At 43.5% G+C, this 19,970-nt stretch overlaps 1 protein-coding gene across 2 annotated transcripts; it reads right to left on the bottom strand.

Moving 5' to 3' along the window:
• Positions 1 to 3,340: 3,340 nt before the first annotated feature.
• On the bottom strand, positions 3,341 to 18,290 carry klhl15 (kelch-like family member 15). 2 transcript variants are annotated; one of them, XM_008279055.1, is made up of 9 exons: positions 18,070 to 18,290; positions 14,655 to 14,742; positions 12,673 to 12,811; positions 11,589 to 11,777; positions 11,283 to 11,507; positions 9,792 to 9,953; positions 8,981 to 9,190; positions 7,519 to 7,709; positions 3,341 to 6,884 (listed from the first exon to the last, which is right to left on the bottom strand). In XM_008279055.1, exons 1-9 carry the CDS (start codon positions 18,128 to 18,130, stop codon positions 6,122 to 6,124), a joined length of 2,028 nt encoding a protein of 675 aa, XP_008277277.1. In that variant the 5' UTR covers positions 18,131 to 18,290; the 3' UTR covers positions 3,341 to 6,121. The 2 variants fall into 2 exon arrangements, with proteins under 2 accessions (XP_008277277.1, XP_008277278.1); XM_008279056.1 differs by lacking the exon at positions 18,070 to 18,290 and adding an exon at positions 13,319 to 13,427 and having other exon boundaries at positions 14,655 to 14,719.
• Positions 18,291 to 19,970: the final 1,680 nt, after the last annotated feature.

Genomic DNA, 19,970 nt, shown 5'->3' with positions numbered 1-19,970 from the left:
GTCTAAATACAATAATAATAACTTTATTTAAACATGACTCCGTTGATTTTAAAAATGTTTTAACAGACAGCAAAATTACAATAATGTTTAATATTAAGGTTGAGACCCTACAATAATAAAGAATTACTCAAATTTACATAATTTAAATATCAAAGTGTTGCCCTAAAATAAAATTTTAATTTACCTGACGAAGTTCAATAGAAACGTTACAGCGTGCAATATTATATAAAATACAAATTAGCCTAACTATTAGGGTTAAGACTACAGTGCAGTTTGGTATATACATTTATTCAGTGGGTTTAAATATTTTAGACCCTCCAATATTATCATGTATTCAAATGTACCTGGGTAATTTAAACACTGAGGTAAGATCCTAAAATATTATATAAAATATATATTTACCTGATCAAATCAAATATGAAGCACAAAACCCTTAAATATTATTTATTGTATAAATTAATCTGACTCATGAAAAAATCGAGGATGAGACAGCTCCATGTGATTATGCAAGAATATTATATTTTTTTATATTAACGATTAACAGTACTATTTTTTTATATCAGTGTGTCTTTTTGCACTATTTTCTTACACTTAATAGACTGAATTGATCAATTAATGAAAAACAATCCCCCATACAGACAATGTTATCATATATTCACTGCTGTGCTTTGGTCTCCATGCACGAGTCCTGTCTGTGAGACTGCATGAAACTGTGGAGAGAACATTTCATCTGTTCATTTACTAAGAATCTAAATAAACCAGCTGACTGACAGACAGAGAACACACACAGACAGAAAACAAGTGAGGCAGGCAGCTGAAAGTCGACCAATATGAACATTTATTTCTGGAAAGAAGTTACAAATCGTTTCCAAAGAGTTCCTACTCAGATTATAAGATATGTTAATCTGATTTTACTTTCTTTTTCGGATACAGTCGTTGTAGCAAGGTATGTTTTCTTTTTTCTTTTTCTGTTTTTTTTTTAAAACCTCTATTCTGTTTTCCTACTGACAGACTGAAGACTGGTGGACTAAAGGATGCTGCGCTATGACTGGATGTGCCTCAGATCGGGACAGTAGTACTTCATCGGTTACAAGCTTCTTCTTCAAACGGCGACATGAGAGGAGGAGGAGGAGGAGGAAGAGGAGGAGGAGGAAGAGGAAGAGGAGGAAGAGGAAGAGGAAGAGGAAGAGGAAGAGGAAGAGGAAGAGGAAGAGGAGGAGGAAGAGGAGGAGGAGGAGGAGGAGGAGGAGCGGTGAGTGGACTGCAGAGCAGAACATGTGTGATGTTCATGACATGGTGAAGGGACGAGGAGGTAAAGAGGCTCGTTTCCCCGAACAGACGGCCTCTGACGTTGTGGAATAAGAAGCGTGAACGAGTTTTGAAACGCTTCAAACCTGAAACTGAACAGATCTGAATCATAGAGGAGTTGAAATTTGGGGTCAAGTTCAGCTTGAAAGCAAACAGAAGTTGACTTTCTGCTCAATTGAACAGGCTTAGAAAGGCAAAATGTTGGAAATTAAATAGTAGGGACGGCGCTGGGCTGCAGGGATTAGTCAATTAATCAAGTACGTAACTGGAAGAAATTAAATGAATTCAATCTTCAGGCAAAAATGCTCAACGTGTGCTGGTTCCAGCTTCCCAGATGTGAGGATTTTCTTTCTCACAGGACTCCAGATAATCAGCACTTTGGACATTTTATGACCCGCACCATGAATCGATCGTGAAATGAATTCTCGGGTGTAAAAACATCTGTTGGTTTTCTAATATTTTCCCCCTCTGAACATGATTCATGAACACAACTTGTCAGAGCTCCAGAGGCATAGAAGCCGAGAAGATTTTTACCGGATCATTTCCCCAAAAACCCAAGTGGCATCGCATGACAGCTGCAGCTCAGAAGGTCTGCATGTGGACCGCAAACACCGACAACACGAGTCTGGCTTTTTTTAAATCATGAAAAACCTCCGTTTAAAAGAGAAGTTGCATACAGGAGTGTCTGCACACTGCAACAAATGAGCGGTACTTTTAAACAATACTTAAAATGCACCTGCTGAGCTGTAATCTAAACGTTTCTGGATTTCCAGTCTTGGTTTGCGGATTCTGTGAAACCTTCATCTTGGCAAACTGTCCTCAAAGCCTCCATTCATGAGCCGCATGCAGAGCTGCCGGGGTGGAGAGGAAGGAGGACGAAACGAGGAGCGACGACAGTCCCAAAACAACACGACGGCTCACAATGAGATTCTTGTCGTAATAAATAATCCTACTACTGTTACTGCATAGCTCGGTGAGAAGCAATACCTCAGAAAATAAATAACTTAAATACGCAGCTAACAGACGGAACTGCATCAGTGTGTGCTTTAGCCCTTTTCACAGTTGGCTCATGGAAAAATAAAGAAAAATAAATACAACAGAAACACGGAGCTGGTCATTAAGCACGGCTCGCTGGGCTGCAGGATCGAGGCGTCGGACTGCTGACGTGTGCAAGTTGTGACGGCGGAGAGTTTGAATCTGCTGGAAAACTTTCGGTGGCTTTCCAGTGTCTGAAATGAACACAGAGACTGGCTGGAACAACTCGGCTTTAGCGGACATACTGACAAAAATCCTTTCAACACTGGCTGGTTATTGTTTCTTGAGTCATTCACAGCTGAGAGATTTGATCATACTGAGCTCCACTGGTGGCGGATTCAATCCAAACACACAGAAACTGGTCGCACATACAGACACCAGTTTAGACGTAACAATGGGCCTGAAGCAAGAATCACCTGCATAATCTGAACAAGCGATTTTAGAGAATTTGTTTGAAATTCACTCGCGAGTGGTTCAGATTTGTCACGAGGGAGAAAACACGGCAGTTTTAAATATTCATGACAATCTGAATGAATTTGTAGCTCAAATATGACACAGAAACGAGCTAAAATCTAATCTGTAAACACCACAAAAGCAGTGCAACATTAATCATGTGGTCGCCATCACTGCTGGCCAGTTTACGGATCATTTTTATTGGCATATTTCACCAAAACTGAGTCGTAATCTGTATCTGACATTCGTGGTGTCGTAGAAAAATATCCTGACACAGGAATGTGCAATTTCCATGAAATTAGCATTTTACATTTGCCTACGCTAAAAATACAAAAAGCGGTGTGTGTACCTCTGCTACATACGACACAACTAAAGTCAGAGGCTATTCCAAAGGAAAACTAGCTTCTCAGTTAGCCATAGCTAGCCTTAGTTGAACCTAAAGCTCAGGTTAGCGACTGACGTTCCCATTAGCTGCCATAAAGTGTTTGACTTTGGTGATTTTTACGTGATTTTGTGTTTAACTTTCTTAAATCACATTTTTAAAAAAGTTTTAACTTGTAAATATTTGGTATATTAACTGCACTCCCTGCCACAGAAAGACAGCTAACTACTTAGCTAAACCTAAAAGCTATTTCAAGTGAAAGCCAGCGACTGAGCTAATGCTAAAGCCAAAGCTAAATGTACTTCTTAATTTCACCCTAATTAACATCTGTAAATGAAAAAATATCCATTTAGATTTTGGTTATTCAGTTTTTTCCCGCATAAATAAGGCAGCAGCTCAATCAGTTCACAATGGAGAAGAAATAAAAGTAGCTAAATGTCTGCCAACGCTAGCTAGCTTTGCAGATCTCAGTAGCTGCCATCTAATTTTTTGTCTCTTGTGACTTTTAAATGATTTAGTGGGTAAAAAATCTTTAAATGCCACAATTTAACGTGTTAAATTATAATTAATCTGTGTATTTATTGTACTCTCTGCAATAGAAAGACAGCTAATTGTGAAATATGTATCAAGTGAAAGCTAGCTACTGAGCTAGCAATGGCGAGTCTTGGCTAAAGCTAAAGTCAAGCTATTGATTTTCCCCTAAGGGTTTTCTGAAAAAGAAAACATCCATTTTGAAGAACTGACATTTTGGTTATTTTGTTTTTTATTCACATAAATAAGGCAGCAGCTCAGTCAGTTCACAATGGAGAATAAACAAAAGTAGTTAAATGTCTGCTAATGCTAGCTAGCTTAACAGATCTCAGCAGCTGCCATCTCTTTTTTTTTTTTTTTTGCCTGTTATGACTTTTATGCTATTTAGTGCTTAAATGATCTTTGAATCACATAGTTTCATGTATTAAGTTGTAAGTTTAATGCACGTTACTGTGCTGTGTGCTGTAGAAAGTCTGCTAACCTAAAAGCAACATCAAGTGAAAGCTAGCTATTGAGATAGCTGCGGCTAGCTTTAGCGCAAACTAGCTATTTTTTCCCCCCAAATTATTGTCTGTAAATGACAAGTGTCCATTTTAATGAACTGATAAACACTTTGGTTATTCAGTTTATTGTTTTGAATAATAAAAATCAGACAGCTAGCCTTCTAGTTTAAAAGTTCCAGCTAGCTTAGCAGATTTCAGCAGCTGCCAGATGATTTTTTGACGAGTGGATTATTATAAGATCCGTAAGATTTGATGATTAAGATGCCTTTAAATCACATATTTAACGGTATTTATTGCAAATTGATTATATTAACTGCCATATAAATAATTCTGAGACAGACACAGAAACTAAGCTATGGACTGGAAAGTAAATTTCCTCAACAAGCTGGTTGAAATGGATCCGAACGCTGAGGAAGCACAGTTTGCTGGTAGATACTGCAGATGATCATCCAAAAGCACGGCGCTGTCTGCATTTATAGATATTGTGTGGGTTTTATGGCAATGATTTTTTTGGATATAATCAGTTTAAGACTGATTTTAAGACGGTTGTCTCGCATGAAAATCCTCTTTTTCCTCACTGCTTCTGTAACTACAGCTTCAAGTCAACCAGAGAACATCTATAATACTAATATTTTCTAATTGTTTCAGGTTATATCATCGGACTGCATGAAAACGTTCTTGCATGAGGTCCAGTGTTCCTTAATGTTTACTCTTGCCTCGTATTTATTAGTTGAGCTCATCTAGACAGTCAGAAAGTTCATTTCAGACACTGTTGAAAGCCTCCAACACCACAGCATGTGGTAATACTTGGGCTGCTGACAGGGTGGAAGCTGGTAAAACTGTGCATTCACACACAATCGGAACCAGTAAAGTGCAGGGAATGTAGACGAGGGCGAGTGAAGCACTGCTGCTCTGAAATGAAAACCTCTGTTTCCTAAACTGTGGCGTCTGACGTCGTCACCATCATCAGTTTAGTAAATGAAGAACGAACCCAAACACACACATTTACTCTCAAACTGAGACTGAGGAGGGACGAAGGGGCACAGAGACACGGCGATGTCGAGCTGAACGAACATGAGCACAGTTTGGTGGATATCTGGAAGCAAAGAGCAGAATTTGGACTAAAAGCTGGAACGCACTGGAAGCGAGAACTGAATCTATGACTTTATAAAGTGACCGTTTAGAGCCGGAAGCAGATGTAAGCATCAGCAGCATCTGGAACATCGTCATAACATCCGTTGATGGTCTCTACAGTGGTATACTTGGAGAGGCTATAGAATGAACTACACTACAGTATATAGTGTTATACTTTGTTAAATACCTGATTGTAAGCTTGCTGTTATATACCTTATCGGGCATTCTGAGTGTGTGAAACAGTCTTTGCTTTCACTAATCTATTGGGCAAAGATACACAGGATCTTTATATGTGAGGAACCTAGTCTGAGTAGGATGTGTGGAGCAGGTGAGTCTGACAGGTGGACGTATCGTATGAATGTGACGCTTCCAGTGCGTTTCTGCAATCGGCCTGACTGAACAGCCTAAAGTCCAGAAGGTGAGTAGTAGAACAGGAAACCGACCACAGTCCGAACAGAAACCGGCAGAATGAAACCTTTTTTTCTCCCCACCATTATTTTTCCTTAATTTTCTGAGAAAGCTAATTCTGAAAATGTTCAAGCTGACCGTTAACGTGTGACGCGTCGCCACGCTTCCATTGCCTTCACTAAGAAGAGCAACTCTATGGCCCCAGCCATGTTTTCCTCACCTGAAGGTAAGTGCTGGTCTCTAGGTTAAAAGCCTGCGCGTCAGTCGAGTCTCCCACCTGTAAACACCTGAACCCCCAGCGGGAGACCTCAGTCTTTGAACAGTGCATTCCCATTTCTATAAAAGGAGGCGTGTTGTGGAGCAGACCTCAGCTGCAGCGTCTCACGTGCTCTAGCACATACTCTGGGAAGTGCAGACTGCACACCTGCAGACCGTCCAGTTTGCAAGGCATCCTGGGATACTCGTCCTCCTTCCACTTGTTCTCGTCGGGGTCGAAGGTGAGGATGGAGTCACTGTAGTGGCCGTTGTAACACAGACCGCCCAGCACCATGATCTGCCTGTCCAACACCGCCACCCCGTGGCCGCTGCGCCCGATGGGCATGGAGGCGAGGATGGTCCACTCGTCAGTCTCTGGGTCGTACACCTCGGTGGACGGGCAGCCCTGCGACTCGAAGGACGCCCGCAGGATCACGCACACGCCTCCGAACACGTACAGCTTCCCGTTGTGGGAGATCATCTTGTGGAAGCAGCGTGCGTAGTTCATTTTAGATTTGTTCTCCCAGCAGCTGGCGTGAGTGCCGGGCAGCAGCGGGCCGCGGCCGGCGCGTGTCCTGTGAGAGTCCGACCCGGCCGAGCTCCCGCCGCCGCCCCCGCCTCCTCCAGCCTCCCGCCCCGGATCGAACACGCACACCTGTTTGGAGGTGGAGGAGGAGGTGATGCCGCCCGTGATGTACAGTTTGCCGTTCAGAACCGTCCCCTCGTGACCGTACTTGTTGACGGGATACGGGTCCACGAACTCCCAGCGGTCCTCCGTGATGTCGTAGCGCTCCGTCGAGTAGAAGGTCTCGTCTCGCGTGCGGCCCGCCACGGCGTAGATAAACTTGCCGATGACGCCGACGGCAAACTCTGACCTGCAAACAACACGCATCATGAATACGCATCAGTGGATAATGTGTTAGAGGAAGGAAAACAAATCACCTTGAAATCAGCATAACGTCACAACAAACTCACAAAAACACACAGAAGAAGAAACACTGCAAGAACTAGAGATGGACTGATTATTGATTATTGATCAAGTCTGACACAGCTCCTCTCGCTCTGTGGTCTCATAAATGTGCCTCAAGCAGCAAAAACTGAACAAGAAACACAAACTGCTGCCACAAACCAGGAAGTTAGCTTCCCTCACAATGCACAGTGGCTACGGCTACGCTAACGGCTAGCGGCTAAGCTAGAAGCAGTCACAGATTAACCTGAAACAGAGTCTGGAAAACAACAATTAATATTAAGATCTGGACCTTAGTGGGCAACAAAAATGACAGAACAGAGAAGAACAGCAGGAGACGGGCTGATCCATCTCACATAAACGATCATTTCAGATATTTCTGTTTAGCATAACAGGTCGCTGTGATCACATGCCGTTAAAACATTATGTGTCATGCATATCGGTTCCAAACATCAGCCTCGATCTCCAGGCATCGGTATCGGCCCTGGGAAACCCACATCGGTCGACCCGAGTGTGAAGCCAGAACGTCGGGCGGCTCTCACCTGGGCACAGACATGTCCGCCATGCGTAGCCACGAGTTCTGTCGGGGGTCGTAGCGGTAGACTTTGGAGGAGGCGTGAAACTCTCCGTCGGGTCCGAGCTCCTCTCCGCCCAGCAGGAAGGCAAAGTTGTTGACGATGGCCAGGCAGTCGGGTCGCAGCGGCACCTGAGGCCCCTCCAGCTCCCACCACACCTGAGCGACAGCAGAACCAGTTAGCAACGGCAAACGACTTCAAGGTACGAATCAGAACTCATCAGATTAACCAGAGTTTGAAAGAAAAAAAACTATTTATCAGAGCCAGAGATAATCGGATTTTGAACTTTCTGACGGTCCTTGAACTAAACGTCAGTCTAAATCACGCTGAACTCTGCCCAACGTGATGCTTCACTGATGATTTGTTCAAATTCCAAAAAGCTCCCAGAGCTTCTGATGTAAAGGAATCATGTTCCTGCAAGATTGAACCCTCCGACTCCCCAAATCCACTGCTGGGTTTGAAAGTCAGGCTGTCTTTGTTTTAAAAACCAACAAAATGACACCGTTTATCGAAACAACGAACCAGAAAAACACAAAGAGTAGGTGGATTTTTTAACTTTCAGGTGGTTTTTGGAGGCATGACGTGTGGCTCCAAAGGGAAAAATGAACAAATGTAAATGTAAAATCCTGATATTTCACCAAAATCCTTTTAAAAGCCATTAAAAAATTCCAAAAATACAGCATCTGTGCCACAATCTGACTCAGCTGTGACCAACAGTCATGTGAGAAGAATTCAGGGACTTTTAGGTTGAACTGCAGGCAGTGTTTATACAAATGAAAACAGCTGGAACACAAATTTAAAATGTAAATAGTAATATATCTATAGTAGGTAGAGTCACCATTGTTTTCCAGTCACACCTGTGGGCTCTTCAAAAGATGTTCTACATGTTCAGCCCAGAGTTTTTCAGTTTCTGTAAAATAAGTTTTATGATTTCTGTCATAACTGCATCGTTCTGCTCTGATGACGTTTCTGAGTTCTTCTTCATGGTTCTGCTTCCAGAGAGCTGCAGGACTTCATGTTGCAGAGACATGAGCCTGACAGCGAGTTAAATGTGACAGGAGGAGAAAACGTACAAAAAAAGTGGTTGGAGCTCAAAGGACTTATCGGCTGATTATTGGCTAATCAAGTAATCCTTCTGCCTACAAAATAACTATAATAATTAAAAAATATCTGCTGTAATTTAGGCAGACGTACTCAAATGTCCTGGTAAGTTTGGCTACAATCCAAAGATTTCTATTTTGCCACCATGTGTGGCAAAGAAAAGCATGAAATCCTCACATTTTAGAAGCTTAAAAACTACAAATATTAACATTTCTGCTCAGATCAGAGGTCGTAAAGTAGATTCAGAAGCAGTAATCCAACCATCAGCATATGAACTACAAGAACTATCTCTGCTAAATGTAAAACAGCAGAATAAAGCAGCGGCCACCTTTGGACGCTGCAGCAGCAGGATCTTGCTGTTGACCATGCTGTGGCCGATCATGCCCCTGAAGACGGCAGTCTGAGGTCGGACGGAGCGGATTCGGTTGGAGCGCGTCTCCACCAGAGGCTGCTGGTTGACATCGTGGAAGTAGCTGAGCGCCTGGTCCACCTCCTGCCTCAGCTGTCTGGAGTAGCGGTAGAACTCAGACGTCTTCACCTGAGACGAGGACGGAAGAGCAAAAAGTCGTCACCAGTTTTCTATGCAGTCTTCTACAGAGAGCGTTGGATTGTGGGTAGTTTGGAGGCTGGATGCTGCTCGGTTAGCGACTGGTTGACGTGTTTACAGCGAGTCTATCAGCTGCAGAAGAACTTAGTTCAATCAGCTTAACCTGCAGGAACTTCTGGAGCTCTTTTTCCTTTCATTGCACCAAAAATAATCAGTAAATGGCAAATTATAAATCATGTTTCCTCCCTCTTTGCCCATTGGTAGCACCGACTATCAGCCTGGGGCTCAGGAGCTATGTTTTGTGTCTTTACTTCTGTGTATCTTGGATTAAACGAACCTCGGAGCAGAAAAACTAAATCCTCAACGTTACAACACACGTTCATGAAGCCACTGAGCTCATACACGCAAAAAAAAGGACCTAAATTACACAAAGACGACAGTTTTAATCAATAAACACCAGAGAAGTTCAGCAGAATGATATCCAGTCATGAAACTAAACAGCAGAAAAACAAATTAAATCAACAAAAGCAGCTCTGGGTGGGTGGAGTCCTGCTGCCATCAGTCACACATTCATGGTCGAAGCTTCACTCACTTTCTCGAAGATGTTGGCGGGCGTCATGAGACAGAAGCGGATGGACTGCACGATGGTGTCCGTGTGCCTCCAGCGCCGCCGGTCGTGTCGCAGCCACGCCTGCACCGCCTCGTACAGCTCGATCTCCGGGAAGCGGCTCAGAGCGTCGCTGTTCAGGTACGCCTGGGTCACGGAGAGAAAGCGCAGGTGAGACTACCGCTGCTCCAGAAGCTTCATTCATCAGCCTCAGATGTCCCACACAAAGCCCATAAACTCCTCAGGACGCCGTTCAGCCCTTCAGGGGTCGCCACAGCAAAGACACCAGCACGGTCGCGTTCAGATTCTCGTCTGTGCTACCAGCAGATTATCTCTGATTTCAGTTTTAAGTTTGTTTTTTTTTGAACTAGTGAAGATATTTTCTTATATTTCCGTCCATGTGTTTTCTCCAGTTGAACTGCTTTGACCTCTCAGGGCCACCGTAGAAATCTGACGTTTGGAGGAAGAAAAAGAACTTTGCCAGATTTTTTTAGCTTTAAAATGTGTAAAGATTATAGTTTGTGGATTTAATATTGTTGTTTATCACACTGGATCGTCTTTTTTTAATGTTTATTTGTTGTGTTATACTGTTGATGGTCTTTTCTGATGTTTAGTGGTAGCTTAAAAAAAAATAGTTTTATCGTCTTTTGTTCCATTTTGTTGTTTCTAATGTTTTATTGATATTTTTTAATGTTTATTTTTACTTTTCTAATGTTTTATCGTTATTTTATAATGTTTATGTTCTTTTCCAATGTTTTATCGTCTCTTTTTTTAATGTTTTGTTGTCTTTTTTAATGCTTATTATCTTTGTTGTAATGTTTTATTGTGTCTTCTTTATTCAGCTATGGTAGCTTTTTTAATGTTTTGTTGTCTTTTCTAATGTTTTATTGGCCTATTTAATGTTTTTTGGAAGCTTTGCTCATGTTTTCTTGTTCCTTGTCTTGCTGGTTTAGGATCCTCTGGACTGAAGCGACGTAATCATTTCGTTACAGCGTCTGACGCGACGTCACCAAAACAACGACACCAAAGGATGAACCACCATGTTGGTGGATTTCACGTTAATATAAGATCGGAGAAGACACTGGAAGAGGACACGGAGAGGGAGGGAATGGCCTCAGTCGTTGTCTTGGTCGAGTTGAACCATCAGCATCTAGTAGAAAACATTCAGGCTTGTTTGTAATTCTTTAAGTTCGTCGACGTGGGCGTAGAACGGCAAAGGAAAATGGAAAACAGTGACGGTAGAATTGTTTTGGTGGAAGATTTGCACCCACACAACCACACACAAAAGAAAACGGTAGCGAGCAGGTGGTGAAACGGGAAGACAAAAGTTGACTAAACTGAGGAGCTGATGGCAGGTTTACATTCACATCCTACATCTGGTGAGTCAGACCAGAGGAAATGTCTCACAGCGATTCGAGTAAATTAGACAAAGACGCTAAAGCTGTGTGAGTGTATTTATAATCTGCACAGACGAACCTGCAGTCGTTCAAGGCTGAGGTAGGACAGAAAGTCTGGTCGGCTCATGAGGGGGACGAAGTTGTCGAGCAGGAAGTTGTCGAGCTGCTCCTGGACGCCCTCCACGCCCACGCTGAAGTCCTCCAGGAGGCGCATGACCTCGGCGCAGTTCTCCAGGCAGATCTTGGCCAGCAGGAAGGAGCAGCAGAACTCCACCGCCTCCGTCAGCTGGACGTACATGGCCGCCTGCGGGGGGACAGCGAGGGGTCAGAGCGTCCCCACCGGCTCTCGTTTAAATGCAGACGTTTACATAAAGCAGCGGGTTACCTGCAGGATCTCCTGCACGGTGGGCATGCTGAGCTCCAGCGAGCCGTAGTACATGAAGCGGAGGATGTGGCCGAAGCCAGCGGCCGTCAGCCCCTTCATGTGGATCTTGTCCTGGTCCCGCTCCCTCATGTCTGCTGTGAACATGACCCGGAAGTAGTCGCTCTGGGTGGCCAGGAGCGCCTTGTGGGCCTGGAGGAGGAAGGAAACACCACACAGACGAGAATTAGTAAATTAGTAGTTGTGTCTTTTTGCTTGCTAGATCCAAACACTGACATGCTGGGTGAGGGTTAGGTTTTACTGACGCATTTAAGTGGAAACGACGACGTCAGGTGGCTCTAAAGTACCAAAAGCATCTCTTGTCCTCACAGAGAAAAGCCTCTTCCTGCTCTTTGTGGACTTTAACAGATTAAACCTTCCTGTGTGTTACTTTAAACTTGGCTGATTTTGCTTTTTCCAACTTCAAAGATGCTGTGGAGGTTTCCCATCATCCAGCAGGTTTATGTTTTCCTGCAGTCTTCCTGAGGACTCCTGGGAGAAGCCGTGTTGTTGCTGTAATCATCAGGCTGTCACTGAAATCCAGAACTATATCCTACAAACTGGAAACCGTTACTATCTGAGCAGTAACAACATGTCATTTCCTGAATTCCTGATTTCTGTTTCCTCGACCGGCGCCTGCTCGCCTGATTCAGACTTTGTTTTCATCTCGGGAGGAAAAGCCAAACCTTTATCTGATTGGATGTTTGAGTCGAGCTGCTTTGGCGGCTCTCTGCTGCACTGCATTGTGGGATATTTATGCTGTAATATTCCAGCAGAAGTTGTGTGCACGAAGCGTTTGAACTCATACAGTTTGAAGGCAATGCTGTATGTAAACCTCTGACTCTGAAGAAAGTCAGAATAAATCCTCTCTCTCATTATTCTGGTGTTTAGCAAATAGAAATAATGTTGGTGATCCTGACTGAGCTGAAACAGGAAACGTTTAGTCTGATTTAATGTCAGACAGGTTCTGTGTGTTTTTATACGGTGGACAGCTGTGTGTGTGTGTGTGTGTGTGTGTGTGTTGTGTGTTGTGTTTGTGTTTGTGTACCTGGAAGTGGTGCTCCTCTATCAACAGCGTGACGTCCAGCAGCAGGCGCTCCTCGTACAGCGCCCGGAAGCCCGACGACACGCTCCCATCGTGCACCTGGGACAGGTACACCTCCACATCCGCCCCCGACATAACACACCTGGAGGCGCCAAGGAGAGGAAGGAGGCAGAGTTCAGAAAACGGAGCCGCGGCCGGTTCAGTGCCAACATAAAGACGAGGTGGACACGGGGGGGAAATAAATAAAAGAACTCAGCACAAAGACGTTAAGTCTCTCTGAGGGGAAAAAAAAAAGTATGATTGTGTGAGCTCTGCTGAAAACAGTCAGTCAGGGGCTGGAAGGGCATTCAATAGGACGCTCAGCATTAAAAGCTCAGCACTTTGGCTGCTGCATCCCAACAAGCCGTTACTCTTTCACAGCCAAACGTGCGGCGCGCTGACACGCTGGGGAAACACCGCGCTGCACGGCAACACCGTCACCGGCGGAACAGAAAGAGAAAGAAGGGAACTGTGCACAGACGACACCCACGGCCATGCTCACACATAACCACACAGATGCAGTGAGAAAATAAACACACGAGAAAACAAACACATCATCATCGCTTTTACACAACGTAAACACACACACACACACACACAGCACACTCACCTCTGATTGGCCACGGGCATGTCAGAGGGGGTTGTCCGAGCCAATCAGAGGACAGTGCCCCTTGTGTCCAGTAGATGCTAACAAAGTCCCTTTTCTGAGCGTCAATCACCTGGACGACAAAGCCAACACAACCGCCACATTAAAGCATGAACATCTGGAGTCGCACGGCCAGAAGTATGCGGACGCTCGGGCCGCAGAGCGCCGCCATCCGGTGTCCACAAACTTTTGACCGTGTTGTTTATGTCATCAAAATGTGGCAAAACAATAATAACTGCAGTGAAAATCAGCATCGTGACCCGTCTCAGTGTCAAGAAAGAAACATCAGCTGCAGCTACGGTTTATCACAGCGAGTGGACGAAACAGAATTCATCTGCACTAAACACCCACATGAGTTTAATTTAATCTGACAAACACAAACTACTTTGAATTATGTGGATACTGGCAAGAAAAACTAATCCAGGAGTGGGACAGAAAAGTCGGACTTATTAATAATAATAATAATAATAATAATAATAATAATAATAATAATAATAATAATAATAATAATAATAATAATAATTAGAATCTCACTAATAAGTAATGGGATGTTTGTGTCTTTCTGTTTTTGTACGTCTTGTTTATTGCATATTTTGTGGTGCAAAAGTAGGATCTGTTTGGGGTCTTCAGAGGCCCTTTGGCTTAAAAAAGCGCTATAGAAGTATTATTATTATAATAAATCAACTTTAAGTGAAGTCCATTGACACAGCTAGCATAGCAACCTTCTACTAGTAATAACAACATTAAATAACTTGAATAATTTCTTCCAATTTTGATAAAAACAATTAAAAAAACCAACTACCTCTTATTAACTTCCTTTTCTTTGTTCTTTTCTAAGCATAATGTCTCATTTAATTACATGTTTTTATCTTTTATTACCAGCTTATTGGGGGATGCTAATGGAAACTAGCTGTTTGCTGCATCTGCTACAAAAAGCTTATTTTGCATGTTTCCTGTCTGTAAGTTAGCACCACTACTTACGTGACAGAATAAAACTTTCCGCGCTGTCTCAGGTCATTTTAATGCTACGCTACAGTCTGTTTCCACCACTAGCTCAGCTACAGGGCAGCAGCTAACGTTAAGGACTGGGCGTCTGGCAGGAGGAAGCTGCAGCCCCTCTGGGGGTTTTTGCAGGCAGAAGGATCTGACCTTTCACCCCTCGTCTACCCCCAACAACCCCAGACTACAGGGCCTGAGCAGCAGCAGATGGTCAGGAGGAGTCACACGGAGCTAACAGCCACAGAAAGCAGCTCGTGTTTGTTTGTGTCTAGCGTTCAGTGTTGCAGTGGGAAAGTCGTACCTTTTGGAGCCCGGGCGAACAATCACAGGCTTTGACGGCTGAGCGCTAAGGGGCCGCTCGCATTTCCTGTGTTTATGTTTCCCTGGTTCTAACAGAAGAGACAGAAAAAGACGCTTTAGACGAGGAGAACACAAGAACATCATCAGACCAAGCACGGAGCAGTCGGACGGTTCATGAATCACAGCTCAGTTTGTTTAAAGTGCACAGAGGAGCTAATATCAGCTGAAAAACTCACATCTGGGACAAAAAAAACACGCATTTAGCTTTTGTTTGACATGTTTCACAGAAATGCTTTCATTTGGGATGCGTGTATGAAGAGATCAAACATTTAGGGGCCAGAATTGATTTCAAATTAGAAGAAAATGCAAATAACAAACACAAAACGGACCTTGTGTGACGGCTACACTACTGATGGTGTCTCATGTGGTGACGCTCTGCTATGTTTTAAATCCATTACACAGCAAACTGAATCACACTTCAGCCCTGTTAATAACGAGCCTGCAGATCAGCTTCTCAATTCATTAACTGTCTAGAAAATATCAAAAACAGGTGAAAAAATGTCACAATCATGTTTAAAAATTGCACGTTTTCTTCCAAAACCTCATTCGTGACAAAAGAAAACTAACAAATCCTCACATCTGAGAAGCACAAACACACAAATAAATTATTATAAACCTCGAACTGGATATAAAAATCGACTAATTTTCCGTTAACGGTGGCTGGTTTCAGCTCTGGAGGGATGAAGAGCGTTCGTTGTTTGTCGTGTGCTCGTACAGCGCTGGCAGCGAGATGCTAACTGACAACCATTCCTTAAAAACAGAAAATCAGTCCAGAAACGTGGTAACTCTCAGGCGAGCTGTGCAGTTATTAGGAGCGTATTTGTTCCTCCGATTTCTAAACAAATTAAAAGACATTTGAACAAACAGCTGTGAAAAACTTTAAAGCTCCCGTTAACATCTTTTGTGCATCTTTGAAACTACATCTGCCAACGAGTCAGCTCGCCGTGAGCTACGACAGCCTGTCTCCTGTTTTATTTGTCAAATTATCACTATTAATTAATTAGCCGTTAGCAGTGAAGCCATTAAAGGACAGACCACTGATTTACTTTGTGACTAAAGGAAACTGAAGAAACGTGGTGATTGTCAGGAGAGTTCTGCAGACTGAGGGATGGTTCTTGAGATATGAAATAAAGTCTGTGGGTTCAGATTTGACTAAGTTAAGACTCTGAAATCAGGCACTCGGGTTCAGCTTCCTCACAAGGATTAAGTTTAGTTTTAAACTTTTTTTTCCAACTGAGAGCTCATTTGATTTTGATTTTGGTCCGTGACTCGGCCTAACCCATGTCTGGTCACCTGGCTGTCAGGGTTTCAAGCTGAGCGACAACAACCCACTTGGTTTTAAACCACTTTCAGCTCTAATAACACGTCTCCTCCGACAGTCTCTTTGAAAAGTCATGAATAAAAGGCGGCAACGAGATCGTCAGCGTTAAACGTACACGATGCCGTAGCTGATGAGGAGGTGCTGTGATTTAGATCTGACGTCAGACCGTCACCGCTTCAGTTCAGCCACGAATCGTTTAAACTTCTTGAAGTAAAAACAGAAACGTGGACGTGAAGAGCTACGACGAGCTTCTGTGACTACTTCTGGGTAAAAAAGAAAGGATATATTTCACAGAATCAGTGTGAATGTCTGTGAAGTTCTGCATTACAGCGCTGACGACTCTTCGTTTTAGTTATTTATTGATCACCAGTCAGGACATCCATCGAACTGTTTGGTGCTTTTTTCTCTGACGAATACATCGATTACTACGACTACCGCTGGATCAGGAGTAGGAACAGAAACGTGGACGTGGAGTTGCTCGGAGGTGAGATGAAGTTCAGCGATTATCTCACAGCGGAGCTTCGTACGAGGACGTCTGACCCGGTGGCTGATCTGGCTCTGGGTGAGGAACCAGCAGCCAGTCGCATCGTCGTCTGGTTTCACATCCAGTCAGATGCATCCGTTACTACGGCGACCACCGCTTCAGTCGACCATTTAAACACGACAGAGCTTCTAGAAGCAAAAGCAGAACTGTGGAGGCTGAGCTGAGGTGAGGTGACCACTGAGGAGCAACTGGACATGTTGAACAGGAACCAGCAGCAGTTCTGCATCAGTACGTCCTTCACTAGCTTCAGCTGCAGGGACTGAATTTGATCAACGGTCATGAAATCCATCAAACTGTTTAGTTCTGTTTTTTCGTCTGATAATCGCATCAGATAGAACGACTAATTAAAAGCATAAACGGGGAAGTTAACTTGCTGGAGGTGAGATGAAGTTCAGTTTATGACGAGGACGTATTTACCAGGAATCAGCTCGATAAGGCAGCTTCAGTGGCGCCGCAGTGATTTATTTGAGCCGTGAAATCCATCAAACTGTTGGATCAGAACTTCGAGGTGTAGAAGGGTTAGTAGATGCACTTATTTAGCATTTTATCTTTACTTATTGTTCTTTTTTACTTATTTTTCAGTACTCATGGCGGTGCTAACTTCACTCTTTGTGCTGTAATCACCAATCAGGGACTAATAAAGTACTTCTCCTCTGTTAGTTTGTCATTTATTCTTCAGCTTGATTCAGTTTCCGTCACTGAATTTAACCAACAGCTGTGAAATCCATCCAGTTGTTCTGGTCTTTTTCTCTGACAAACACATCTCATCATGTCAGCACCAGTCTGCAGAACTTCTGGGTGTAAAAGCAGAACTGTGGAGGGTAAGTAGCTGGACCTGGTTGAGGTTCGGTGAGTCCTTGTGGGTGAACGCTGGACCTATGTGAGCTGAGGATGTGTGACCCTGCGCCTGACCTGCCTCTGGGTGAACACCAGCACCAACAACAGGTTGACTGGACCCCTGACAGCCTGAACTCCTGCTGACGAACTCGTCCCACAGCTGGAGCTCAGTCAGAGCCACAGCTGGCTCGGAGGCTCGCTGTGAGCGTGTCGGTGTCGCTTCCATCCCAGTCCTGACAACAACAGCACAGGAGTTGGGCTAAAGGCTAAAGAGGAGCTAACCGCGGCTCGAACCACATTCACGCCGACCTGAGCAGCCCTGCAGCGGCTCAGAAAGCCCGCCAACGTCGGCCCCGTTAGTTTCTATCCCACCGCAGAGAGGGGAGCGAGCCGCGAGCTGAGATTAAAGCCCAAAACAAAGGCTCCACTAGCGGCTCACTCTCAGCTCCTACAGCCGACCATGCTAGCTGCTCGCTGGCAGCGTTTGTTGGAGGAAAACGGAATAAACTCCGATATTTGGCTCCGCGGCGGGCGAGCAGGCGGATAAATCAACTGTCACGACTCTCGGCTGTGATGACAGGAGCTACGGGGGGTCCGACACCTGCTCCGCCGGGGCAACAGCTTTAGCTTAGCGGCTAAATCCAGCCGTCTCACCTCGGCGGTGCGAATCCCCACAACCCCTCTTGGACCAGGCAGCTCTGGCTCCTTCGGACATGAAGTTGCGGGTTCGATTCCGGGATCAGGAGAGCGGTGGGCAGCGGTGCACTGCCATGGTGTCAGTACCGTCCATCTGCCAGACGAAGAGACCCCCCGCACGGCTCCGAGTTAACGGTACCGAGTCTCAGAGATCCACAGGCTCTGCGGCCGCCATCTTCTGCACCGGCGTCATTTCCCTTCTGGGCGGAACTGAAGGGCGTTGTGCGCCGCAGCGAAGGTGGTCTGCTCACAGGATGTGTCACTACCACCGGAACAATAAACCCAATACACCGAAACCTACAGGTAAACGGTCAATATTATATTAAAAACATAAAAGGTAATTGCACGTATTTTTTGTGATAATGATGCATTAAAAAACACATTTAATAGAGATCTAAAAAACAATAAAAGTAATTTTAACATAAACTCTGCCTCCATTTCTATAAAATCACAGTGATCGTTAACATTTCTTGTTAAAAGTTCATCAAAGGCCCTAATGAGATTTTAAAAAATAGCAGATGAGATGCAAAGAGCTGCAAAACAACCACAAATGCTCAAAATCAGCCACAGAGAGGCTGAGAGGTGATTGATTTAAAAAGAAATTAACATTTAAATAATTAAAGAGAAACTCCTCTGCCTGCATATGAGCTGCTGGGTTGTTTAAATCAATAGTTGTCTGTGTAAATAAGCATTGATAAACACATTTTGGTAAGACATCTAAAAAGGACAATAAAAGTCATTTTCCACAAAGTCAAAGTTGCTGTTGACATTTCTTGTGAATCAAAAGACTCCAACAAGTTTACAAAAATAGCAGAGGAGATGCAAAACAATCACAAACACCCAAAATCAACCAGCGAGAGACTGGGAGGTTATTATTTAAAATTGAAATTAACATTTAAATAATTAAAGAGCAAATCATTTACCTGCTGTTCGGTAGTATAATTCATAAACTGTCAATGTAAATAACAATGAATAAATTATTTTTGTAGAGACCTAAAAGCATCATGCATGAAGGAAAGCAACCTGCAACTAAAACATTGGGCCTGCAGCTACCGCTACACACTCAAAGTTGCTCTGAACATTTATTATTAGAAAGTTAATCAAAAGGCTACGAATACATGAAGATATGGCTGTAAAGATGTGATATCATGGTGAAGAGATGGCGACAGAGAGATTAAAATGGGCTGCAAAGAGACACAAAATCACCACAAACAGACGTGAAACAACTGCAGAGATGCAAAATGACCAAAAGCAGATTCAAACCGAACAAACAAAAAATACAAAAACACAAAGAGACTTGAAAAATCACCACAAGGAGACTCGAACCAATCACAACAACACTCACAGTAATCAGTGGCTTTTTAGTAGTGATAGCAGCAGCAATAGTATTCATAGTATTAGCAGTAGCAGCAGTGATCACAAAGGGACTCAAATGTCTGCAAAGATTAGAAAAACTATCACAAATTTATTAAAAACTACAAAGACACTTAAAGGGACCACACAACTTGTTGCTGACAGTCTATTCTATGTAATGTAACCCTGGTTATAAATTATCCACAGCCTGAACAATTAATAAATAATGTAGCAACCTTGAATAAACCCATTAATTACAGGCTTATTAACTTCTCTGTTGCAAAAGTAGCACCAGATTTTGTCTGCAAAAAAAAATCAGCTATTTCAGTTGACATTGTGCTTTGAAAATCCGTGTCCTCATATGTATTTGGATTTAGTTAATGATAGTTTAGTTTCGTTAATCGTAAAAATGACGAAATTTATAAAGAAAAATAAAAAGCAATTCAATCTCACTTTACAAAACTACAAACCACATTAAAGGACTACAAAACGTCATCTCACCGTGT

This window comes from Stegastes partitus, unplaced genomic scaffold, assembly GCF_000690725.1.
Source record: "Stegastes partitus isolate 25-593 unplaced genomic scaffold, Stegastes_partitus-1.0.2 Scaffold143, whole genome shotgun sequence".
Classification (NCBI taxonomy): Eukaryota; Metazoa; Chordata; class Actinopteri; family Pomacentridae; genus Stegastes; species Stegastes partitus.
The sequence above is the reverse complement of the archived record's forward strand: the minus strand, read 5'-3'. Positions and strand labels throughout refer to the sequence as shown.

What these genes read in the sequence shown, in the direction of transcription:
- klhl15 (XM_008279055.1), bottom strand. Translation starts at nt 18,130, where the DNA reads ATGTCCGAAGGAGCCAGAGCTGCCTGGTCCAAGAGGGGTTGTGGGGAT. An exon ending in TCAGCCTTGAACGACTGCAG is followed by an intron (nt 9,954 to 11,282) that starts GTTCGTCTGTGC and finishes TCCGTGACCCAG; the next exon opens with GCGTACCTGAACAGCGACGC. An exon ending in GCGGACATGTCTGTGCCCAG is followed by an intron (nt 6,885 to 7,518) that starts GTGAGAGCCGCC and finishes TGTTGTTTGCAG; the next exon opens with GTCAGAGTTTGCCGTCGGCG.